The sequence below is a fragment of the Apteryx mantelli genome, chromosome 2 (assembly GCF_036417845.1).
Source record: "Apteryx mantelli isolate bAptMan1 chromosome 2, bAptMan1.hap1, whole genome shotgun sequence".
In the NCBI taxonomy this organism is placed as follows: Eukaryota; Metazoa; Chordata; class Aves; order Apterygiformes; family Apterygidae; genus Apteryx; species Apteryx mantelli.
In genome coordinates, this window is record NC_089979.1 from 129,480,546 (window position 1) to 129,507,632 (window position 27,087).

Here is a 27,087-nt window from a genome sequence, read left to right on the forward strand (position 1 = left end):
GGTAAGGACTAGTTTGATTTTAAATCATTTGCGGGGAAAATTGGAAGAAACTTTATATCAGAAAAGCATTGAAATTTCTCTAGATGCTCAGGATCACGTGTGGATATGTGTATTCTATGAAAAAATTTATTACTGGAAACTGTCCTATTATGGGAGACTTTTCAAGATACAAGAAAAAAAGAATAAGTATGTTTTTAGTAACGGGAAGTATCCAGCTTTGTTTATTTAAATTGAGTAAACAAGAAGCAGATTGAGTAAGTAAGGTTTCCATTTTCAAACTAACTTGAGAGAGCTAATCAGTGAAATCAACTAGACTGAGCAGTTTAGAGACCAGAATGTAATAAAGGTTTGGGATTTATTTTAGACAAGGGTGCAAAAGTTAATGAGAAACTTGCAATCCATATAAGATGAGGGGAAGAAAAATGTGGAAGGAAAGTTCTGTGTCAAACTGAATGATTAAGCGGTTCTTAAGGAATTTTTGGAGTAAGCAAACATCCAGAAAGGAACAGAAAAACAGTTTGATCAGCAAAGAAGGCTATCTCCTGGCTATCAGCAAGTGTGGGGTTTTAGTGACAATTAGCAAAAGTTAAATTGAATTTGATTCTAAGAAGGATATTTAAAATAACAAGAAAGTATTACTTAACTGCATAAATAAGCTTTCTGGGGAAGAAAACTAGAACCCCTGTGCAGGGCAAATGGAGAATGAAATTAAATGTAATCCGGGTATGGTCTAAACCTAGAAAAATACTTAGTTTTAATTTCCAGTAAGGACAAATTTTCAAGCAAAGGCAGGATGGAATTAAAGGGGAATGTTAGGTAGAGATTATAAATGAACATGTCCAATAACAATTAAAACATCTGACCTGCAAAGTAACCCTTATTCAAGGATACTGATAAATGCTGCTGTGTGGAACAATGTTTAGTCTTTCAGTTTGTGGCTGATGCCATATATTTGAAGGAAGGGAAATGTAGTCTCTATACTTAGGGTAAGAAAAAAAAACGATAGCAAAGTGGCTGCAAGCATAATGGGCTGACCATTATCTGTGCAATGCTTCAGCAAAATTTTTAAGAAAAGAATAAGAAAGAAATGAAATGGCATAACTTTTAGTGCGGGTTGATCACATTAAACAGGAGATTGTGCCCAACTAACCTGCTAGCCTTCTTTCAAAAGAAACATGTTTTTAAGAAATATGTTAGGTCTGTCTAGCTCTCAGTAAACCATCTGATGTGGTGCCACAGGAGATGTTATGAAATAGAAAATATGAGTATTAGTGAAATTAAGTAATTATAAGACAAATAGGTGACAACAGATTGTAATGAAAGAATTATATTTTTAGTGGAGTTCTTCAACAGTTTATGATTGAACAGATCTTAGCCAATATTTTTATTCGTTGCCTTGGCACAAAATGTGAGACTGCACTGATGGACTATTTTGAAGGAACAATATTAGAAGGTGGTGCAAATCCAGTGCAAACACAAATGGAATATTCAGGCAGAAATGGACCAATTCGAGAGACAGCACAAAATAATATGAACTACAGTATCATACTAGTGAGAAATTTTACTATAAACTGCAACCATCTTGTTGTAAATGGCTAAGGAGAGCAAACATTTGGGACTGTTGGTTACAGGATGACTGTGAAACTACAACATGGTGTGGCATGGCCAGACTATATCAGGCAAGGTATTTTTAGTAGGGGAAACAAACACTGTCCCGAGACTCAACTGATCAGACGTCATTCAGTATGCTGTCTATAATTTTGTCACTTCTTTTCCATGTTTAAGAAAGACTGATTTAAACGAAAGAGGGGCCAGGGAGCCTCATTTAGGAAAATGGCAAAGAGAACTTGGTTTCAGTTAGCGGAACAAAGGATATAAAGGTACTTGATGCTATCTATAAATGTGTTAAGGAAATAAATAAACATCAGGGATGTAGAAGAATTACTAAGCTAAATGACAGGTTAGGCAGGAATAAATAGTGTAAAACAGGACATGAATAAATTTAACATGAAAAATAGAAGATTCCTTCTGACTTGTAAGTCTTTCAATAAACTTGTAAGTCTATTCTAGAGAGGAAGGATTCCTTCTAGTTCTAGGTTTCTGTGAACTTCACTGTTCTAGCTATAAACAGCTGACATTATGTGAAATATCTTGTTTTACAGACATGCTGTTTAGGTAGTTTGATAGAAGCTTTGAACTTGTGCTATGGGGAAAAAAAATATGGTATCATACAGTCAACTCAAAAGCTTTCACAGAATAGATGAATTTTTACATTCTTTGACTTAATATTAGTAAAACTTTTCTATTTATATGGTAAACCTCTATGGTTTTTAACTATTTAAACTGTGTTTAACAAGTTGAGACGGGTCTAAATCAAAACCACAAATGAAATTGAATCTTATATTTTTAGAACAATCAGATTCAGAATGGCATATTGTGTCTAGTTGTCTCTATTGAAAGCTGTAAGATTTTGAAGACAAAAGGTTGAGAAGTGTCCATTTAAGTTGTCATGAACTAAAGTTACCATGTATGATATAATCATTTGCTATTGTCACTAATAATGTGATATTTATTATCAGAGGGTCTCATAACTGAGATCGTTTTCTTTCATTTTTATATTAGGAGGATCAAATGAAAATGGAAGCATACACCACAGCCCAGATTCTGATGGAACATTTCTTTCTTACAGGTCAGTAGTTTTGGTATTTTTTTTCTAATTTTAAAAAAGTTTGACTAAAGTAAGCAACATGATATATTTAAAGCAAAGGAGCAAGTCTGTATATTTTAAGATTATTGTACAATTTCAATTGCAACAGTCAGTAGACAGATGAAAAGCATTAAGGAACAATCTGAAAAACTTGTTTTCCAGATTATCGTTTTCATGAGAAAGCTGTTCAAAATGCTTAACCAATGAAAGCTTTGTATAGCTGTAAGCCTAAAGTATTTCTTAGTTTATCTTGTCTTTTTTTTCCCCAAAAGCATGCAATGAAGTCGAAATCTCTCACCTGTACACGTAGTAGCTGAGCCAATTACCAGGGTCATCTTTCTGATTTTCTCCAAAATGACTCGATCTATGGATCACATGGAACTCTAACAGCACTTACTAATTATTCCAATTAAAAAACAAAACCAGGATTTGTTAAATTTGATGTTTTATGACAGTAAGATAATATTTCAATTCTGTTGGTAGTAAACACCAGTTAAAAAAACATGGTGCAGAACAACTTTTTGCAGCCCTGTTGTTGAGCTTGAGCCTTGCTTGGGTAAACGGCTGAGGATGTCTTGTACTTGAAAGCACAGAAAGCTAGTAAGTAGGAAAAATCAAGTGTTGCCTCTCGTGTTATTGAAAACTCAGGCAATAGATAGAGTCATCAGAATATAGTTTCATATTTCAGTCAATCAAATATAGTCTCTGCTACAATTGCTAAATGTTTGTCCCTAGGACTAAACTAGGTTAGATTTATGCTAACTAGAATGACTACATCTGATTTTGATGCTTGAGTATGGTAAAATAAAATCAAGCTTACCACCAGATCATTTTGGATTCCTATAGCACACTAAGATGGATGGCTTCTATTTAATTTTTTTGTTTATAGTCTCCTGTAGTGTATGCTTAAGAGGTGAGGCCAGGCATTTGCCCTGCCCTGGCTGCAGCTGGTGGAGTGGGGAACATCTACCCCTTCCTGGCATAGGGAGCTGTGCTACACAGCTGGGGGAGGCAGGGAGGGATGCAGCAAGCAGAGCCCCCCCCACCCTCCCTTGCAGACCAGAGACTGTGAGATTGCTGAGAAGAGCAGGGAGCAAAAAGCCAGGACTTGAAAGTGTTGAGAAGAAAGACTTTTCCTAAAGACTCAGAGGGGACAGCAAAAAGTTTGTTGCAATTCAAACACCCAGAGAAAGCTTCTGGACTGAGAGCAAGACTGGAACAGAGGGCAGGTCTGCAGGAACACAGTGGGCCAGGGGAGCTTTCATTTACGGACCCTTTCAATTTTCTGTATTCCAAAAAATTCCTTGTTCTAATTTATGTTCAGATGAAACCTAGTTTGTGATGATACCCTTTGAGTGTAGTTAGGATGCTTGCTTTGAGAAAAATGTGTTAGCAGATCTTTTTCAGGGTTCTGCCTGACTCAATTTCCTGTTACATTTGTGTTCCCTAATGCATAAAAAAGTATTTTTAAATAGCCCAGTACATTTATAACAAAAGCAGCTGCTAACTACTTGCATTGAATGAAGAGCTCAAAAATATCACCCTGAATAATCTTTATGCTTTTCAGGTGAGAAACTTATGTAAATACACAGACAATGAAGCAGTCTCTGAAAAATCAGCAAAATAGAATTTAGTCAGATTAGCAAAGGGAAGGAGTTGAGGGCTCTTCTCTGCCATTAATTCCAGGACACTTATATCTGAAGGTTATTAACTCAAGAGCCCCAGCTGATTATACCTGCCAAAGTAAAGCTCGAAAAAGAAGCCAGCTTCAGTTAGGCTCTGGTTCGCTGAGAGTGTAAGCTGTGGTGCTGAGCTGCTGCCCTTTCTCCACACCTTCCTCTTTACTCATGCGCTGGCACTCATCTGTTAGTGAACCAGTCCAGGGGGGCTGAACTAGCCCAACCTGCCCATTTTTGGTAGGGTGAGTTTTCTGATGATTTAGTTCATTGTATCAACCTTCCCAAGGTTGATGAGGTTCAGATGAGTATTGCTGCTGGTGCAAGGAAAGGGACTAGAACATGCAGCTAGGAGTAAGTGGGAGGATGGATTGTGGCATCACTTACTTAAATTAGCTTGAACTATAGTGGATCCTCATCCATCAGTCTAGTGCAGCCTGTTATTTGTGGACAGAGGATGTGGAGCATGAAACACTATCTGTGCAGGATTATAGTGATTGATCAGATTTATGAAACCAAAACAGTGGACCATGCCACGTCTGCTTCAGTCAAATGGCTAACAGGAGATTATTGTAACGCTGAAGAATTCAATCCTTAACACTGTGACCTATCAACCTCAGGAGTCAGAAGACACATGCTAGGTGTTATGAATGTATTTTGTCAATACTTTTGGAATATTACCCCTTGTTGCTAAAAATTTATGTAGTTAGAAAAGTTCTTGTAGTGCCCTAAGCTTATTCCAATGTGCCAAGCCATCTTTAATGCTCCACAATTAAGTAGAAGACAAAGTTGGCCTTTGTATCTCTATATTCCTTAGTCCAAAGTGCATATAATAAATAGGATGTTAGCTACCACTTCAACAGAATAATAATCAATCATATTCTGTCAGAGAGGATTACAGTACAATTTACAAAACTGAAGTTAAGTTATATTTTAAAATCAGTCCCATGTCTTTATTGCACTGCCAGAATATTAAATTATTGGTATAATTAGCGGCAAGATGATAAAGCAAGAGAGTACAGTATATAAAAAAAAAACTCTGGCTTTTAATAGTTGGCAAGCTAACACTGTTATTAAGTAGTATTGCAGTATTTAAGGTGTGAAATGAATATTTTCTGCTCGGTGGCAAGTAACTCCTATCATATAATGAGATTGGCTGTAAATTTGCTGGTTGGGTTGAATATTGTGTTGATAGTTACAGTTCTGTGCTGTGTGTTATGTAAAAATGAACAGCTAATACCTTATGAAAGACTAAAAATGAATCTTAAACTACCTTGAAAGATAACAATGGTAAATTTGTGTAATTTATTTAAGGACTTATTGGAGATTTTGACTTACTTTAGGATACTTCCAATTAATATTATTTCAGTAAATTAGTAATTTGATAAAAGTGATGATAGTTTTGTTTATCCAATGTGTTTCAGTCTACTGTATTTAAAAAAAGGCCTTGGTATTAGATTCTTGCTCTGAAAGAGGCCATGCCATCTTTGGATCACAGCAGGTGTCATGCTTGCAGAAGGCTAATATATGCAAAATCATACTGAAAATTTTCACTGAAAGAAGAGCTCTTTTATGTTTTATCAGGCTCTCTATAATTTATTTAGGAGAAGAGGCAACTCCAAATGTTTAAAAACACTTGATTGTGAATGCTTTTTGCTGTTAAAGTGCTCCTAAGACCATATTGTTTTACCACAATAAAAAACATGGCAGTGGGGCAAATTTACTTGATTCCTATTTTTTTTATTTTAAAAGACAAGTTATACTGTTTAGTATAAGAATTCAGGTGTGTGTGAATTATTAAAAAAGTATGATATCAGATCATTATCCTTTGATATATCAACAGTGCTATAGTATTATTTGTATGTAATTTTTTTTAATATGATAGTGTCATCTTAGAGTTTGTGGATCTTGCTTGTGTTCATCATGGCACAGATTTAATGCTGCATATGTTCAGATACTGAGCATTTCCCTTTAGGTCATAAAGTTTATAAACACATGTGACTGGCACATATTTCTAAGTATTCTGTAAGTTTGTGAATGCATCCTCTCAGGTCACAGAGAATTTTCTAGTTGATCTTCAGGCTCTGAGGAGAGTATTCTTTGTGTACTTGAGAAAAGCTTTACTAATAAGATATTATGAAAATTCTTTCCTAGTACCGTGTCATCAAAGTTTGAAGTTCACTGTTACAAAAATTTGAACACAGGATTAAACATATACTTTCATCTTTAAAACAAAAGAAACCTGGGGAAAATGTTTGAGCTGCACTCTACTGTGGTGTTTTACTGCCATGGTTGAAGCCTTTCTGGATGTGCACATTGGCCAGACTTGGCCAAAAGGAAAAGGAAAAAAGGTGCAAGCTCCAGTTTCAGTATCTGCAATGCAGTATCACTGGAAAGGAGAAATACTGTCTTTCTCTTGCCTTCCCAAGGGCAGCTGACCTTCTCCTCGCCAAAGAGGTGAACCCCTTGCCAGCACATATGACTACAGACTATTACATTAATCTGTTTAGCCTCAGTACCAGCTGCTTGCATGTTTTTAATTATCTTATTAGATGGTATAACAGTGACCTATGAAATAAAATGAAGGTGAGTATTTTTTAACTTTATTTTACAGGCTATTTTTCTAAATATATTTTAATGACCTAATTATGACTTTTAGGGAGAGCCATTGATGCAGGCATTCAATTTGGCTGATAGAATCTAACATCTCAAGGACACTTATTTTCTTCGAAGGTGGATTCATACATTAACGTTGCTTCTAATGAATATATAGCTAAAAAGAGCTCACTTTTCATACTTGTATTGTTAGCTGACTTTATGATTTAGAGACCCATGACCACTATGCTGGATAATTTCTTAATACATCTCTGAATTTGTACATAAGTTTAATTTCTGCCCCATGTACCACGATGGATGAAGATCTTTCCAGCAGGACTTAAACTCCGTGACAGGTGGTGTTTGCTTGAAGTTCTAGCATAGGTAGACACTGTGTATTCCTCCTTTGGCTGTTATTTCAAATAGACAGCAGTTCTGGGATATGAAAGACTTTTGTATTCTGTTTTCTTTCCTTGACTTCTTACATATTCTGCTTACCAGATGTTTTCTTTCTCATTGCAAAAAGGCAATGTAGTCCTGCTGGCTGAGGCACGTTTCTTGTGTGCTAGCCAACAACTGCAGGGCTGGTACTGAGCATACAGAAGAAAGACGGCAAGGGGTGCAAGCTGTTCCTCTCTGTTTCTACCCCTTTCCAAAGGTGGGTTGTGAAACTAGTTTGATTCCCATGTTTGACCTATGGCTTTTCTAGGCAGCTGTGCCAGAAATGGATACATAGCCTTTATCCTTATCTATTGAACATAGTGTTGTCTAATAAGATGTAGGCAATTTAAATACTCCCACCTTGTGGAAATCTCTTGTCTTAATCTGATGGGAAGCAACCCTTTGCCCACTACACAAACCTAAAACTTATTTAGTCTTCTACAACATAAGCAGGTGGTGTCTCTTTAGTGCATTTTACTTTTAAGTCACCTCTGTACAAGGATAACCTTTTTTTCTTAATTTTTTTCCACTCCGTGTCCACACATAATCAGCAGCCATAAAGAAAATGAGTGTTTCTATTGGATTTTCACATATTTTGAATTACAAAAATGTTGGAAGGTCAAGCAGTGAAGTAGCACTGCATTCCCATTGTGTAAGGAGAATTCTCAGAGCTTGTATCCTTCTGTGAAGAGGCAGGAAAATTCATGCTTGTTTTGTCTTACCTACAACCATTTGTTAGATGGCTTCCTGGCTGATGCCATTTCCTTGCAAAGAGACCTTTCAGTACAAGTTCATTTTGTCTGTAGAACCTTTGAACTCTCTCCTTGAAGTTTCTGATCCTTCTGAACCATTACACTTACTTGCTTATAAACTTTCTCTGTGCCAGCACTCTCATTTTCTCCCTGTTTGTGAAGAAGTTGGCAATTACATGTTGCAGAGCTTCATTTCCAGCAGGGGAAAGTGACTCTTTGCACTGATGGCAGGTATCTTCCAAAAACACTTTTGTGCAAATCCAAGGAGATCCAGTGAAAACACTCTAACATCCAGAGCTTTGAAGATTTCCATTTTTCTCTGAATTCTTTCAAAATTATTTTCCTTTCTTACCCTGTTTGAGGGCCCTCTTGACTTTCTGGTTTCTTTGACTGCTGTATCTTAAAATACTTGGCTGGAACTGATTTGTCTTTGAAGCACCAGTTCAGTTCAGCAAATGAGTATTGGAAACCACTGATGTCCAGAACAAAATTAGTAATAAAGCTGGTTTGGATAAGGATACTTGGGTGAGACTTCAGCGTGTAACTGTAACATAATAAACCAATTTAATTGATAACTACAGAGCCCAGCTTAGGAAATCAGGATTTAGTCAGGGTTTTTTTGTACTAATGAAAGAACTACTACCATCTTTTCGTACTGTTTTTCTTATCCAAAGGGAAAACTTTGATGCAGTGTTCCAGGGTGGAGCAGAGACCTTTGTTCTGAAAGGGATGAAGCTCAAGCTAGAAGCATGATGCACATTTTCATACAAAACCAGTAGCAATATGTATTGATTTCTATCAGAAAAAAAGTATTTCAGACGATCAATTTAAAAGAAAGGCATAGCCCAGGAATTATTACTCAGTTTTGGTTCATACAGTGCATTTACATTGTTTGGAAACAGAATGACCTACAGATGTGAACTTTATATAAAAGTATCAGCTTTTTGCAGCTGGATACACAGGTCAGGTGTAAATGCAGATAACTAATACAATAAACTGTGAAGTTGTTTTTCAGTAATCAAAGGGAGGAACAATTTTTTCAATTCTCAAAATACATTTGATTTGTTGATCTACTGTGTCATTTACAGTAAGCACTGTGGTTAAATGTACTTTATTTTAGAACAAAACATTTAACTTTCACTAAAATATTACTAAACCCTAGTATTATTTAAAACCACAAAAATGAAATTAGTTTGTTCTGAAATCGGAAGGAGACACCTGTGGCAGGAGGAGAAAAAAGAAGTTGTACATGAGTGAAAAACATTACTTTCTAAGCAAAATTCAACTATATGCCTTTGATAAAGTGCAAAAACTGTAAATGAACAGGACAGCATAACGTTTGAGGTCAGAAATGTCAGTTTGCACAATTTTTTGTTGTTTTTTAATTTTTTAAATGAGGAATCTCCTTTCTGGTAAACACCATTAGTTCTTTAGTGAACTTTACAGAGAAGAAACAGAATTTATACTGTGTTTTTCATTTTGACCTGCCAAACCTTTCACAGATGCTTCCTTCTAACACAACATCTGGCAATAGTTCATTTCTAAAAAGAGTATTTAAAGATTTGAAGTATTTATTAAAAGTTCTGAAGCTGAGCGAGTCTATGTAATGCGATGAACTTCAGCATTGCAAACCCTTCAAAACTCAACACTTTCATCACCTTTGCACCAACATGACTAACACTGATGCATGAATGACACTGTATTTTTCTTGGGGTTGAGGTGCACATTTTAAGATCTTAATCATACTGGCATTCATTTGTAGTCCATAAGATGCGTAGTGACGTAAAAGCAAGAACATCTGCCACAGAGCCAGGAGTTCACTGTTTGGTTGAGCTTAGCTGCAAGAGAACCTGGAGGTGACCAACTCTTCGCTCAGTACTAGTTCAGTGTGGTCAGCATGATTTTAAGTGGAAGAGTTCTGTACTAACCTGTGTAACGGACATGCTGAAGGTTAAACTAGTTAACTTGATTTTCCTACAAACACTGCTCAAAGCACATCTGATCACTGATTTCATTTTGTTTTTTAAACACAAAACCAAGACATAAAGCTCTGTGTAAAGCTTAAATACAAGAGGTGCAGGGTTGAGGAATTACAGTTTTTAATCCAAAGAAGTTTGAAGACAAAAGCTTTGTGACAGTAGTGTACAATTGAAATCAGTCTAAAGAGCAAAGGCTTGTTCTTAGTAAGAATAGAAGAATATGTGGGTTTTAACCAAGGGAATAAAACCAAGTCAGTCTAACAGATTAAAATTATATGATGAAATCACTTACTCATTTTTATATGTTGTTGCTTGCAAAATGGATGGATTTACAGAGCTAAGACATTTGAAATAATGTTTTTCGGCAGAATTAGCAAGACTAGCTAAAATTATGAGTGTGTCACCTTGCACATCATAAGATCATCAGCGTTTTGAAATTGGGTGTATATTTTTAAATATTGTGATGACTATGCTAGTTCTAAGCCAGCTGTAGCTAGTCAGGTGTGAGTAAACAGAAGCATTTTAGCATTTTGGGGCATCTTCCTGCAAAATAGTATCTCCACCCTCCCTGTTGCATCCATTTTTTAGTTTCATGATTTGTAGAGCTGTAACTTTAAACTTTTGTTGTTTACTACAAGAAGCTCCAGCTTTTCTCTTTCTTAATGAATGTATGTCTGTGTTTATATAGAAAACCTGCATGCATGTGAACACATAAACACACTTCATAGAGATCTGGCTAGCTGTGGGTATGAATTCGCAGGAGGGAAAAGCAGCAGATCTAATGCTTATTTCATGATTGGTAACACCCTCAGCAGTGTCTCTATCTCTCCTTTTACTATAGAGGAAGATTAGCCACCTAGCTTAAACTAGGTTCCTTGCATTTAAATGACGGGCCTTAGGTGAGACGATACGCGCTGCCTTGCTCAGATTATGAGGCAGCAGTGTGCCCTTGTGGCCAAGAAGGCCAGTGGTATCCTGGAGTGCGTCAGGAAGAGTATTGCCAGCAGGTGGAGGGAGGTGATTCTCCCCCTCTACTCAGTCCTGGTGAGGCCACATCTGGAGTACTGTGTCCAGTTCTGGGCTCCCCAGTACAAGAGGGATGTGGCACTACTGGAGCAAGTCCAGCAAAGGGCTACAAAGATGATTAGGGGACTGGAGCATCTCTCTTATGAGGAAAGACTGAGAGAGCTGGGCCTGTTTAGCCTGGAGAAGAGAAGGCTGAGAGGAGATCTTATCAATGTGTCTGAGTATCTGAAGGGAGGGTGTCAAGAGGATGGGACCAGACTCTTTTCAGTGGTGCCCAGTGACAGGATGCAAGGCAACAGGCACAAACTGAAACACAGGAAGTTCTATCTGAATATGAGGAAAAACTTCTTCATTGTGAGGGTGACAGAGCACTGGACCAGGTTGCCCAGAGAGGTTGTGGAGTCTCCTTCTCTGGAGATATTCAAAACCCGCCTGGACGTGATCCTGTAAAATGTGCTCTAGGTGACCCTGCTTGAGCAGGGGGGGTTGGACTTAGATGACCTCCAGAGGTCCCTTCCAACCTCAACCATTCTGTGATTCTGTGATTAGTAAAGGGAAGTCTATTCAGGAGAACCAGAAAGTAAAAAATATTCTATATTATATACAAATGATTTCAAAGGTGTTTGGAGAATTTAGTCCAGAAAGCCTTGAATCTGTAACTTGTAAGTCAATTACAATAAAAATTGAAAACAGAGTAGTAATACAAATGCAGTGCAGTTTGTATAAATGAAAACAATATCTGATTTTTGTTTCAAAGTTCTCTAAGTATGTGCATGAAGTAGAAAGTAGAGGAGAACAAGTTAATGTAGTTTAGACTTTCAGGTGGCTTTAAGAAGAATTCTCATCAGATGCTTCTACAGAAGCTAAACTGTTCAAGGGTTAGAAGTAAAGTATTGTCCCGATTCAAAACCTGGCTCACTAAGAAAGATCAAGATTAAATAGTCAATTTTGAATGCAGTGAAAGGTATCTCAAGGTCCTATGCCAGATCCAATCGTAATATGAGAGATGCAATATATGCCTGCAAAAAGTTCCTCTGCCAGTACAGCCTTAAATCAGTTCCATGGGCTGTACCACACTTAAACTGATAGCTTATATAATTTAGATAGCTAATCATCTGAAATTTTTGCTGAAATATTTATATTAAGAAAGTGATTTTACCTTACTTAACACAAACCTTTTTAACTGTATGTCAGCTAATATTAAATGAGACCTGAACTGTTTAGAAAATCTGGCCTTTGAATTTTGAGCCTCCCAGCAGTGCAGCCATGCATATTCACAGCTCTATGGCTGTTAACTCTGCCTCTTATCCTGAGGCAGGAGTTTGGGATGCAACAGAAGAAAATACGTACGTTTTCCAAGCAGCTTGAAAAGCCTTCACATGATGGCTGTCAAGTGGATTTTCAGGATATCAAATAAAAAATTGGTGTATTTCAGAAATGTTTTTCTTTTAAAAACTTACTGCTTATTGCTCGATACTACTTTTCAGTTGTTTTTTCCCTATTTTGGGGGATAAACTTTTTATTACGTTGCTGGCTGTTGCTTCACCTTTTTCTAAAATGTTCACTTTATGGCATCATAAATAATACAAACTATGCATGTTCCTTGGATATATGCTGTATGTTTGAAAAGAACTGTTTCCTCTACTTAAATGTAGATACTACATTCAGTTACTTGAATGTCCCTGTCACTAAAGACCTCCTATTGCAAAACATATGACATCATCATTAGAGAATTTTTCTTTCTGACAGCCTGTTCAGTAGCCTGTTGCTTCACTGGGTGCCTCTGGGGAGCTGAGTTTCAGTCTGAAACATTTAAAAGAACACATTTTGACTATTCACAAAAATTGTATAAAAATGTGAAATTGGCTTTTCTGGGAACATGCGCACCATTTTATTCTAGATAATTTTGCCAATATTAGCAGCACTACTCAAGAGTTTTCTTTGGATCTCTATGAGACTATCCATTTTATCCTTGAATATTGGTCTAGAGGGTGAAATAAGCTTGAGATTTAGATTGCAATCTAGAATGTATGCAAATGTTCACGCCTTTCAGTAGTATTGCAGTAATCTTTCATGCTCTGAAAATATTCTTTGTTATCTAAATGCTGTCGTAAATATTAAACTGATCTTGTTTCATCATGGATGTGAGAGAGGGATTTCAAAACTTGGCATGAAATACTTTGCAAATACATGAGACAAAGAACTACATACAGTTTCTAATGGCCTTTTAGATACTGGTTTCTTCATTACCTGTTGTTTCAATTAAAAGTGAAGTAATTATAAATAATAATATTTACCTGATTAGTTTTAGCCCCTGCAGTCGCTGTACTGAATCTTTTCCCTTTTTCAGTGAGACATAGACTTTCATTTGCCTTGGTCTTCCTAATTTACTCAGTTTATGTTTCTGTGGGTTTTGATGTCTTCCACGGAGTATGACATTGTCTGAACACTGTAGTATAAAAATACTTCTGCTAGCTTTAGACTCCAGAAAGACATGCGTTTGTGTAAATCAACAGGTTTATCCTGTAAATCAGTAAGCACAGCAGTTAACTGGTGTTGATTAGCAGAATGTCTGTGCCATACCACTCTTCTTTTGTATTTCTTCCTTTTCTGAATATAGTGATTATTTGTTTTGTAATAAGTGTAGATGAACTAAGGTTGCATTCTGTGCTTGATGCATTGGTTTTGCCACTGTGCTATAGATCCAGAGTTAGCAACAGACCTAGGAGCTGATGGCAGTATTGGCTATCAACTCAAGAATGTCCTTTGTTACCTCTCCCCAAAATTACAACAGCTCAACCTCTGCCTCAGTAAAGCTCCGGGAACTACTATTCGAATTCCAGAATTACTTTCCAGGCCTCTTGTTACACGATTGGCATCATTCATTCTTAGAATGATTTAAGAAAAAATATACATGGTCTTTGAGAGCTTATAGTGGCTCATTCCTCTGTAGTTGTAAAATAGTGTCCCTCTAGTGACTTTTAATAAGATACTGGACCTCAGGGTTTTAACCTTTTTAAAAACGGTGCTTGAGCACGTGAGGTTTTACCTAGATATTGTAGTGTAAAATCCTGCCCATTGTGCTCCCTTCCTTACAGTGTCTAGGCAGGGAGAGATGTTCCTCTTTCAACCCTTCAGCAATCTAGCTGACCACAACTCAGGGAAATTTCACACTGGTCACTTTGTCTACCCCTGCATCTCAACCAAGTTTGCAAGTATGGAAAGCTATTTAAAAAAAGAGAGAGTTTTCCAGTTAGTTTTCTACATTAGATTGTAGTAATAACATGGACCATTAAGTGGAATTAGAGATTACTGTGAAATGGCTGGATGATTTTGATTGCTATTGTAAAGAATACCTCCACCTTTACCAGGGGATTCCACGTATTCTTTTACCAAGCACTACAGATCTGTCCAGAGCTGATGCTGCATTTGCAAAACACAGCTCTGCAGGTGCTGTTTAGAGGGGACTCTGAAGCTCACCTCTTGATAAATACTGCTTTGTTTGGGATTCATCTGTAGTGTAACATAGACAAGTATTCATACATAAAAACTGCAGTTTTTAGAGGTATGATGTTCATACACATATTTGCCTCCTTTCTTCTCTGAAGTCCTGTTATGCTCTGCTGTTGCAAGAAAATTGTGGAGTGGCAAATGCATGCTGTTCTTCATATCCTTCACTGCAGAAAATGTTTGAGAGCTTGGAGAACAGCTATTTTTGCACCATACAAATTTTCCTAAGAGAAAAAGTATTTATGCTGAAGTGCTTTAATATGTGTATTGAACAACAATGGATTTCCAAAGGAAGTACCACTTGAACAGAGAAACCTCAACCATCAAACAAGGTGTGATCACAGAATCACAGTATAGGTGAGGTTGGAAGGGACCTCTGGTCACAGATCCATTTGTTCTTTGTCACCCTCCAAATGACATCCTGCTCATGAGGTAAACTAATCTCTACTCATGACCCAGAACTGCTAATTCTCAAGAAGAAAATGTCTTTATGGCAAACTGTCCAAGGAGCAACCTTTTGCTGAATCAATCACTGAGATTATTTGGAGCCTTTGTTCATCTAAATTAGACCAGATGAGCAAAATAGTGCAGACAAGGTAGTATTAGATAATTCTAGTTGGTCATAGAGCCTATAGCTTTAAACAAAAACTTTTTTAGATGTGGAAATGTGGCCAGTACCCTTGAGTTTTATTGAGAATTTTAGGAGAGATTTTGGAAATAACTGGAAATTTGTTTTAAAAAAAGAGAGAGAGAGAAATGAAGAAAAAGAAAAACATCTGATTTTGCTAACTGTTTTAGCAACTATCATCCCCCCAGAATATCTCCTGTTTGAATGAAAGAAAAGAAAATATATATATATATACCTATGTATATTTATATATAGTTTGCTAAGAGTTTGGCCTGATTTTTGATGAACAAGTATGTGTTATTAGAGCAGACCCCAGTATAAAATTCTTTTGCAGACAGATCCAAACTCTTGTAGTTATTATATAAATACATGTTTCAAAAGATGGAAAGGAAGAGATGATAACTTTGAAAAAACCTTGGAGACAGAGCCTAGTTCTGTCACCCACAACCTTAATCCATTCCATTGATTTGCCTGCTTTTCATTCGTACATATTAAGCACTTTTCCCGCTTCTAAGTAATGCAATTCATACCAATAAATATTTTATATTGGACCTTTACTGCATAGATACAATTGAAGGCAAAGTAAGAAATGTGAAATTAAGTTTCCAAAAGTAACATTAATTGTTACTTTTTTCTCATGTAGATCTTGTATTATTAAAGCTTTACAATAGGTACCTTAGTACCTTAGGTTGCATATTTAAACAAATAGGAATATAAAATGAAAAATGTTTACAAGCTAGCCAGAAAACATTAAGATTTGCAATTGCTTTTATTGTAATTGTACAACCTGAAGGTTGTATTAACACATGATTATGCATTTAATTTTCTAGTTTGATTAAAAACAATTGCATGTGCTTATTCATAGTTTAAGTGGTTCCAGTTGGCTCTTGAAGTCTTTCACTTCAGTGAAGCAAATGGGTTGTGATAGACTTGAGTTCCAATCTTTACTGCTCGTTTCACTTTGACCAATGAGTTTTCTGCAAGCCAGGGTTAAACAGGCTCATAGATACCGGTTTACGAAGTGAGGCTATATCATTCTAGAAATTATCATTTTAGAAATGAAAGCTAAGTATCTTGTTGATATTATACGGTGCTACCATTATTGAAAACAGTCTCTAAAATTATGACATTTAGTTTATTTATTAGTCTTTGTTCAAAATATTTGAGAAATGAATTAGCAAGTGCAGTTTAGAAGGGATTTTAGATACCATTTAACTCTGCTAAAACTATAGCAGATTCCAACTTGGGTTTATACAGAAGTCTTTTTTCGGTTGCCTGTAACTTTTTTGTTCTAGTTATCCCAGCAGCCAAGTGGGGATACAGGGGAGATATGATCTTGCCAAATTTCAGTCTGGGCTGTTTTAAATGTAATTTTGTTCAGAACGTGTTTGAAATTGCATTACAAATTTAAAAAAGCATAGTATCCGCACTCATACAATTTAAGAAGTGTTGAAATTACCTTTTTACAGTGTAGCAAGCACTCCTGGCAGTTGGTGGAAAAAAATAACCTTAAGAGGTTTTCCCCTCTGTTCTTTCTATTCACAGTTACACTGGTTTAAACCTTTTAATAATTCAGCTGACATACCAATATTTTCAAAGAAATTCTGGGAATGTAATCCACTTTGAAGGCAATGTAAGGAGCCTCCGCATGTGACCTGTTGTGTGCACAGGGGAATGTGTCACTCTTGAAGCAGAGCTACCTCAGGGAGGCAGCTTGCCAGTTGGTATAATGGCCAGTGAAGCTACACACTTTACAGTGGCAAATGAAGAATATTATACGTGATAGAGACAGGAGGGTTGTTTAAATAGGCATAATATACTGTAGTTACTGAAGTATAAATGCGTATGAAAGAAAGGGCCAGATTTTTCTCAAGCTGCATCTGCTATATACCATACATTGTATTTAGAGGAGACTTATAATCAGGGTAAACGATCATAAGCGACTCATTGCAGAAAGGTAGGATCCATGGGAGATCGGAACCAGTGAAATGACGAGATGATCTTTCCGACTTACAAAATAGGGGCATGGCAGGAAGGAAGGAACTTGCCCCATACCGCTGGAGTTACTTGCTCCTATTTTGGTCCCTTGGGAATATTGGCAGTTTGCAAAAGCTGAAAGCAACCCTGACCCCTCACCCTAACATTGCTTTAGTTGTCTTTGTTCTTACCAGAGTATGTTTGCTTGTCAATGTAATTAATAATCAAGGCCCAAAGGTAAACATCCGTTTTTTAGAAAATGATCCTAGCTGGAAGGTGATGCATTCACAAGCAGAGTGCTTCTTAGTATTATCATGGGTCGTGAATTCACTCCTGTCCCAGAGGAGTAGGAGCGTTATTTCCTGGCTTGCCAAGTCCATCCCCAACTGTTCCCAGCAACAGTATCATATGACCCTTTTCTGAACCAGAACCAGTTCCATCTAAAAAACAAGGTTTCTTAAAAAAAAAAAAAAAAAAGCCCTCACAACTCATCTTAGAAGATTGGAAACCTGCGTATATTTAGGGCAGTTTGTAAAAACAGCGTTTGTTTGGTATTTCAGTGTAAGCTATTCTGTGACCCTACTTAGCTAAGAAAATCTGGTGAGATCTTACCCTGAAGTCACAATAATAGTTTCCCTCTTCCTGCTTTCATTTGGTCTCCCAGGGAGAAGTAATAGTCTCCCATGTGACAGTAGGAAAAGGAGATTTTCACCTCAAGGACATACACTGAAAATAAATCTGAAACACATTTCCTTGCACATAACCCAGCTTTTTATCTGAAATTGCCATTTGGATTTTAGAGTGGTTTGTAGAAAGTCTGTGAGCGAGTCTTTGGCTACTCTGGTCAGACCATCAAATGGCTTATACTGTTCTTGAAATTCATTTCAGTAGAAGGTGCAGGAAATACAGGTTTAATTCTTTTATTCAAACTCAGTAGATAGTTTGGGACAATTAATTTCCAATTGTTTCCCAGTAGAGCAGATTTACTTGTATATTAATGAGGCACAGGTGTTAGGCCCCTGGTGCCTGCATGCCTGGGAGGCATATTTAGGTTGTTTATCTAGTCAGCCATAGGTACTGCAAGGTACTCAAGCTTGCCTTTAACAGTTTATACAGTGAGGCTTTTTAATTTTTTGATGTTTTTTTAAATTTGCTAGCACCTGTTAAAATTTTAAAACTGATCATGTAGAAAGAAGTAGGAGTGATTTCAATAGTAAATAGCACTAAATGTTAAAGCAAGTCTTCTTCTATTATGCTTAACTGCCCAGCTTGACATTAGGAAGAAAAGAAGGTTCATTTAGGCAAATAAGTCATGTGAGGCACTAATACAGCCACCAGTATACTTTTCTGTTGCATATTTTTGGAATAGGTACTTCTTTGTCTACAGCTGAAACATGTATGTGCTTATATTAATATTCATTTTTCTTGTTTATTCACTGAACTGCAGTACCAACATTTTAGAGGAAATGGAATAGCCTCCATAGACATTATGAATTTCAGTAGCTGGCATAATTATAGCGATCTACATATTCATTAAATCCAAAGAAGAAATGTGTCCAAAAAGACAGCCATGCATTTAGAAATGGTACACAACTAAATATATACGTTTAAAAAAAAGTTCCTTTCCTCTGCTTATCCACAGCATGTAGTGTCATATAGTCCTTAAATCAGCTAAGGCTTTTTTTTGTTTAAACGTTCCTTCCTTTTGCTTTTGCACGCAGTAAAGAATGGGAAGAACTATTTGTAAACAACAATTACTTGGCAACTATACGGCTGAAGGGGATTAATGGGCAGCTGAGAAGCAGCAGGTTCCGTAGTGTTTGCTGGAAGGTAAGAAGAGAAAATATTTATTTACAGTTTGTGGTTGCAATATATCAACACATTACCTGATGCGCTGGAAGATTATTGATGCAAAGAATCATGAATTTTCCAAGAGACTTCATCCCAATGTTTTCCTACTCATTTTTGTAATTCATAGGACATTTGCTAATCATATTGAGTTGCCTTAAAGCTGAATTGCTGGTTTTAGCAAAAGATTCCCAGGAAAGAATATCTTTGTGTTGGGTAGTATGAATAAAATTGAGTGCAACACAGGCACATCTCCTGTTGCTGTTGGTACTTTGAAGTCATGCACTGGAAATAAAAAGGGAAGTTTGTCTTGCAATTTATATTTTGTGGAACTTGGGACTCCTTTAAAACTAGTGTGCTGCTTCTGTTAGCAGCTTTTTCAGAGCAAGGAGAAAATGAGGACTAATCCCTCTTTTAATGACTGGATAGAGAAAGAAACCAGGTCTCCCAATCTTAAAACACAGCAGGCCCTTGGAGGTTTCTGTTGTAGGAAGGAGGGGAGGAAGAAAACTAAATGATACTGAGATGCTGTATAAAGTCCTAAAGAACTTTGTTGCACTGGCATCAGGTGTTCTGTTCTTCATTAACTTTGATAGTAGGGAGCATCTTACCTTCCCAGTTCAAGTTGCTATATGTGAATATTAACAATTTAAATTACCTCACTTGGAAATTCTCAAGCTTGACATTGGCACAAAGACCTATAAAAAGTGAATCAAATACACTCCATATATGAAAGAAACAAATCTGAAAAGCTGAATGTATGTGGCATTGAACACATTCAAAGTTAAGGAAAAAATTGTCTTCAGGAGGCCAGATTAATATATGCCACAGGCATTATTTTGCCAATCTGTTCCTTCCTGAGTCCCTAAAATAAGGTGCCTAAGACCACATCCAAAAACCTGAACTGACAGAAGCATTGAGTTCCTCACTGCCCAGTAGTTAAATCAAGCAATGTTTTTATTCTAGAGGTGAGGCTGGTTTTATTTGCAATGTCCAAGTATGGATTAGGGCTCTGGTTTAGACTGCCTGTTTTTAAAATGTTGTCAGTGTTTTCATTAAGTCCTGAAATAATTAAGTATTTTTATTGAATTTGGGAATGGTTTTTGTTTGGCAATGTTTACTATTTCATAACCCTTTCTAATATGTAAATAAAAAGATGTATTTAAAAAGCAAGAAAATGCACTGTATTTTTTCTGTATCTTATACTCTGTTAAATAGTCTTCTCTAATAGGTGTCTGTTTCTGACTCTGCTCAAACAAAAATGTGAAAGAACTGAGATTTACATTTTCTCAAGGACTTTTTGGAAAATTGAATCTCTTAACTGTCTCACAGAACTCTGAAACATGTTTCTTTTCTATAGAACAAGGTTTTCCTCATCCACATTTCTTAGGGAATCTCTGAGTGGTTAGTTTCTGCTCTGCATTCATATTTGTTTTTAGGCATATTGCATCAGCACATCAATGTTATGGAAAAAATTCCAAGTTTTGTATATTTTAATTTAATTTCTTCCTTACATTTTGTTTCTGCTTTGGAGATCTCAGTCAGTTTTACTGGAGTTGTGACAGTTTACAAAGCTTGAGTTTGTGCCTTTGGTAGTTTTTTGATGCTTTGTGTTGCACTGTAGAACTGTAATGGTTTCTAGCTTCTTATTTATTGATTAGATAGTCCTAATGCTGGGACTGTTTTATAGGTCTTTGCTTCCTTCTCCTCAGTTGTAGAATATTTGCACCTCCATTCTGAGATGGTTTATACTGTCCAGTAGGATTTACATGAAAAGCTGTATTAAATTGTTTAAACTTAACTGCTTTATTTTGTTTTGTTAATAGTTATTTCTAGAGGTTCTACCCCAAGACAGAAGTCAATGGATTAAAAACACTTCAGAATTAAGAACATCTTACAACAAGATCAAAGAAATTGTAAGTTGGTACAAAATAAGGTCTCTACTCTCATGGTTGGACATAGATATAATACTTACAGTATAAAAGAAGAAGATTTAAAATAGAAACATTGTTCTCTTTTTATCCAGCATATTACAAACCCACGAAAAGCAGGACAGCAAGATCTGATCATCAACAATCCACTGTCTCAGGATGAGGGGGTAAGTTGACCCTTATTTTTATCAACATCTGTGTTACTAAAATTCTCGTCATCATCATCATGTTGACAAAGGTGAGTTCTTGCTGAAGAAGATAAAACAGTAGATACTAAAATCTCACTTCCGTATTTCCAAACTGTCTTGTGTTAACAAGCAGTTCACAAGCTCTGTTGGGCAACCGGAAATGCTCATTTCTAGCTTAATATTCTGTTTTTTTCAGTGCTTACAGCAGGGAATGCTGTGATGAACAAGAAATCCGTGCTGGAACATCGTTCCAGTTTTACAGAATGTCCTTGCTTTGATTCATCTGCTCATTTATTGCTATGTGTTTTCATTTTATACATGCTCTAATTGAAGGAATATTTAAACAGTCAGCACAAAATGGAATACTGTTTAGCCTGGGAAGTTTTTCTCTAGCAAAAAAGAGAATTGTTGCACATCTGAGTAGTATACAAGTTGAGTGAATGTGGAAAGTACCAGGCTACAAGATAATCATTTCCTCCAGGTTTTTAATTCTTTTGCTTGAAACGTTTGTTAAGAGACACAAAAGTATCCAAGAGTTATCAGAGAGCAACCAGCTGCAAAAGGACAGATCCAGATTTTCAAGAAATACTGAAAATGTGGCAAAAATCTTTTATCTGATTGTCACTAAGTGCTGAACATCTAGCTCTCACTGAAATTAGTAGGAGTTCCATGTGGCTCAGTATTTTGGAAGTCATGGCACTTTGATTGACATTTTACTTAAACTGGAATACATCTTAAGTATGTTATGGCACACATTTTTAAGCTCTTCTGCTAATTATCATTTTGCTCTCTTTTTACCATTTGAGAAAATTCTGTTTTACCATATTTTAAAAATAATACCATGAAAATAACTTGTTTGATTCAATTTAAGAGATTTACACCAAAAGAGACTTTCACAAATATATGATGGAGTAGTATTACTTGTACTTCCATTTTGTTCATAAATTGAAGCTAATAATTGGTTTGTGTTTATTGTAGTACTCTGCTTCATGTTTAATGTAGAAGGAGAGATGTTTGAATGGCTCTGCTTGTAGAAACATGGAAGTACTGATCACAGGCACATTTGTGACTCTGCAACTAGTATGACTCCGCATGCCGCCAAACCATTCCTGCATCCAGCTGTGCAGAAAGTTGTCTCAAATGCAGAAGATTTAAGTTTTTTCTGCTGTAGTTTGTGATTGTAAACAATGATACAACCTTATTTCTGCCTATGATGTCTTCACAAGGTACAGGCTAAAGGTTGGAATGTCAGAGTATGTGGCAGTGAGTTAACCTATAAAACAAAGCCAGAGGCCAAATCAGGCATAGGAGTGCCTTTGAGCCTCTGCAGTGATTTAATATTTTGCCCTTTTGCAGTGTCCTGAGTTTTGCTTCCCTTTTGGCAATTAAGAATCTGTCTTCTTGGTCCTTCACTGTGAGGGACCAATTTGGGGGGAGGGGTGTACCTTTCAAAATGTGATATAGCTGCATTGAAAGAGCTGTAAGTAAGATACAACATATCTTAAATAAGATAAAAAGGTATTAGTTTTAACTGACACATTGTCAAGGGTTTAAATAAGCCACCATGACAATGAATTGTTTACAAGGGAGCAAGAGATTTTGGAAGTATTGTAGCCATTCTCTTTATGGTATTTTATTCCCTGCTGCTGCTGCTATCTGAAAACTAACCTAAATGAAAAGACTACTAAGGATTATATTCCTTCTGTATTTTGATCAATATTGCCAAGCTACTATCCCTTTACTGCAAAGAATAGGCTTTACTTTACACTACGGTTTCCTTAACATTACCCTAATGTGATGGCATAGACTGGAACATTTAAATAACATTTGCTGACTTTATTCAGGTTGGCTTCTGTGAAATGTTGGTAAATAAGGCATGTTAGCAAAAGAAAGAGAATGGAAATGGGCATAAGATATAGAAGAAGCTAAATCTGCTCTGAGCTCTGTTATTTAATTTTTTTATGTTGATAATGAATTTTAAATCCTCTGGTTTTCTACATAAGAACCTTTTTATAATGACTGATCTTGATTTGCACTGTGTATTTGTACTATTAGAATGGTGTCATTTTCATAATAGGTGTTTAATCATCATACATTCCGTATTTGAGTTTGCCTCCACTAAGAAAAACTTGCTTACTTGCAGAGAATTCATTACCATGAAAATTGTAGCACCTTCTAAATAGAGCCCATATGTTTATAGGAGAAATGTAGTACAGTGTGATGATACAGACCTTTTTAGTGAGTGAACTACTGAAATTTTTTTCGGTTGAGGTGTTGGTCCGTGTAAGTTTGAATTTACTCTGCCTCACTAAATATTTTCATAGATCCCTTGCAAGAAACACACAGACCTGCAGCCATCCACTGAGTGAATGGAGTGAGCATGGAACCAGGATCCAGGAACTTGAATGTTTTTATCTCGGCTCCAAACTGACTTTCTAGAATACTTAAGCCTAGTTACCAATATTCTTTTTCATCCATAAAATGTTGATATATCTATCTACCAGGAATGTTGTGGATTAATTAGTTAATATTTCTACAGTACTTTGCTGATATAGTGTATAGCCTTAAGTATTACTAGGAGTCTCTGTTTCATACAATTATTTTCCTTATTTCAGAGTCTTTGGAATAAATTTTTCCAGGATAAAGAGCTTCGAGCAATGATTGAACAAGATGTGACAAGAACGTATGTAGATCTTTCTAAAGAAATTTCCATATATAAATTTTGATCCTGCATTTTTATGTGGTGTATACTATATTCTGTTTCGTTGACTTAGGTTAGTGTAAATGTCAGGATTGCTGAACATGAATGTGTAGAAACATGCATTTAATGTATAGAAGGACAGCTTTCTTGGAGTGAAGAAGTGGAAAATTGCGTTAAACATTAAACCCTAGAGATTTAGGTATCATTGGAAAAAAGCTCTTTTAAATTAAAATGTTAGGAAATGTATTACTATATGAAAGTTAAAATAGAGTTTTCAATATGAAGCAAAGAGAAAGTAAGAGAAACCAAAAGGTTTTTAAGTAAATTGTAATCATAGTAAAAGATTGAACAGATGAGTTTCTGTAATTCTTTACACTTATTCAATCAATAATAAAAAAGCAATGTTTAATTAGTGAGGGAAGTGTCATTCATTTAGAGAAGTTAAGCGCTTCTATTTTTATTTATCACTTTTCTAGTGTTGTTTGTCACATATGCCCTTTAAAATTTGTCCTAATATTGCTGTGACTATCCTTTCATCTTCTTGGCTCTTAGGTGATTCCTGTTTAGGAACTTGTCTGAGTTAGAACACTCAGTTCCTGAAAACGTTTCTTTTCAGAGTTGAAGCTTTGACTGTGATGTGTAAATCTAATTAAATTCAATTATAGTTCTGCTAACATGTGACATTTTACTGTGTTGCAAATATTTTTTTCTTATAACTTGCAAAAAGTGGTGATAGTCATAGATTTTAAAAATCCCAAGCTCACACATTTTCATTTATGGAAACAAAGTCATGCAGAAGAAATCATTGCTCTCTGGTTTTGGAATATTTTATATGTCCATCCCTAGACCCATTCTTGAATGCATTTTTGCAATGAGATGTGTAATTAAAATCTGAGTAGGCTTTCATGTGCATTCTCACAGATGGTATTTTTTATTTGTAAAAGGGAACAGTTCAGGATGTTCTAAGATTAAAATATATACATATCTAAACTATAATTGGAGAGTGAAAATTGGTATAGACGTTATGGTGGATGTAAGGCTGTTTATTTAAAATATATATATATGAAGTCCAGGCTCTCACCCTGCAAATGGCAGAGTGAGTACTGTTCAGTTATGTCAGTAATAGCAGCTAAAGAAATTTTCATTTATGTATTTATACAAAATGTTATGTACTTCAGACAATAGCAGGATACATCATGTGTCATCAGTATCAAAATAAGTCAGATGATGAAAAAGCAAAATTTATCAGAGTAACATGAATTTATTTCATTTCACAAACTATATGCATTTATGTATACACTTGTTGCTTGCTTAATCATAAAACATAGCATGCATTGTATATATATTTGTATCTGTTTGCAAATTAACATTAGTGTAAGAAGCAATAAGTTCTACATTCCTTGGCTTTGGAATATAAGTATCTTGTCTTTAATGTTGTCTTTTCCATTTCCATTCTTTAAATAAATTCCTAGAGTTACAATTTAAAGATTTGTCATTAACTTATAATGCGTTACATTAAAGTTTAAAATGTTTAAATTGCTTGAGTATATTCAATTGTCATCATCATCGTCATCATCTTCTGTTTCTTATTTAAAGAATATTTTTATACCCTCTGTCCCTGGGTTAAATATTCCATCATCCAACAGCCTAAAGTAAATAATATTCTACAGAGTGCTGCTAACTGCACACAGAGTATCAGACCACATAGAGTCCAATCTAACAAAGCAGTAAAAAAATTACTTCCTAATGTCTTTATTAGAATTCTCTAAAGCGTAGTAATACTAGACTGGAAAAAGCAGGTAGAAATGTGATTTTTAAATTACTGTTGTTTTAAATGATTCTAAATTTCAAAATTCCGTTATCTAAAGGGTACTGTGAGAAAGTTGAAGCAACACATTTGTTACTGCTGTAATTAACTGAAACCTTTTGTCTGTAAAGCTAGATTATCATGGCAACTTTATATCTAAAAAAGGGTCAGAAGAATATGCTTATTACTTCAATTTTGATGCATTGTTTTGTGAAATAAGATATTTTAAGTAAAACATTACATAGGATTGTCATAATGTTGTCATGGCTTCATAAGGTTTTGATGCAATATGCCTTTGTACTTAATATTGAAAATATTCAGGAGCAACTCTAAAGATCATTTCATAAATGCTTATCTCACCTAATTTCAGATTTCTACAGTATAAATGCTGATAACTGGGCTAATCATCCTCTGTAGTCTTTATACCTGAAGAATTCTAGGACACAAATCATCTCTTCCTAAAGTAAATGCCTAATATAGGTCAGATGAATTACACTATAGAGGAGTACGTTTTCCTCCAATAATTATAAAAGGCTTCTAGCTCACCTGTATCTAATTATACTGCAGTCATCTAAAGTTAGATGAGATTAATCCCACCCATAATGTCTAAATACAATTTTTCTAGTAAAATCTTTTGCCCGCTGCATAATAAGAATTTCCAATACTTACAAGCAAAGTAGGGAAGGGTTTTGTTAAGTTAATCCTAAGTACAGATTAATACTTCTAATTAATAACCTGTCTCTTTTTTTTTTTTTACTGGACGGTAGTTGAGAGGTTCAGAATGGATTTTCCTTCAGCTGTCTAGAAACATCATTTTTTGAGTTGGAATCAAATACAGTCTATTTCTATCTCAAATGAGAAGCTTCTCAAAAATCAGGATGGGAGGGAGGGTGTTATTATGAAAGTAAAAGTCTTACTTCAGTTATAGATAGCCATACCTAACAAGTTATGGCTTCATTGTAGCACTTTACTAAGAAAAGAACTTCTGTATGAACTAGCAACATAGTAACTTGTAGAAGACCTAAGAACACGATGATTAATTACTGTCTTTCTAAAGATGTACCAAAGAACAATGCTGATTATTTTCTAATGTTTAAAAAGGTAGGTGATAAAGAAGAATTTTTAAAAGTTTTCTGCTGGAATAGAAATCAGCAGATTTGCAGATGCAAGAGCACCTAGCTACCAGTCAAATCAAAATACCAGTCTACTTGTGGCATCACTTTTTAAAGTTGGGCTTGTAAATGGCCAGATTTGATCATCTTCTTTTTCCTTCCAGTAACTTAAGACAACAAAACACTTATGGGTTCCCAGTAGACTAACG

General features: G+C 35.7%; 1 protein-coding gene across 9 annotated transcripts in view; it reads left to right on the top strand.

Annotated features, from left to right (window-relative positions):
• TBC1D5 (TBC1 domain family member 5) overlaps positions 1-27,087 on the top strand; it is a 337,770-nt gene that overhangs the window by 161,799 nt on the left and 148,884 nt on the right. For all 9 annotated transcript variants that reach the window (XR_010883476.1, XR_010883479.1, XR_010883480.1 and 6 more), the window contains 5 exons: positions 2,623-2,689; positions 19,013-19,121; positions 20,966-21,055; positions 21,166-21,237; positions 23,874-23,941. Coding sequence is in view for 2 of the 9 variants with exons in the window: in XM_067291524.1 (XP_067147625.1) it covers positions 2,623-2,689; positions 19,013-19,121; positions 20,966-21,055; positions 21,166-21,237; positions 23,874-23,941 (406 nt within the window). In the remaining 7 variants the exon portion in view is untranslated. The remainder of the gene's footprint in view (positions 1-2,622; positions 2,690-19,012; positions 19,122-20,965; positions 21,056-21,165; positions 21,238-23,873; positions 23,942-27,087) is intronic.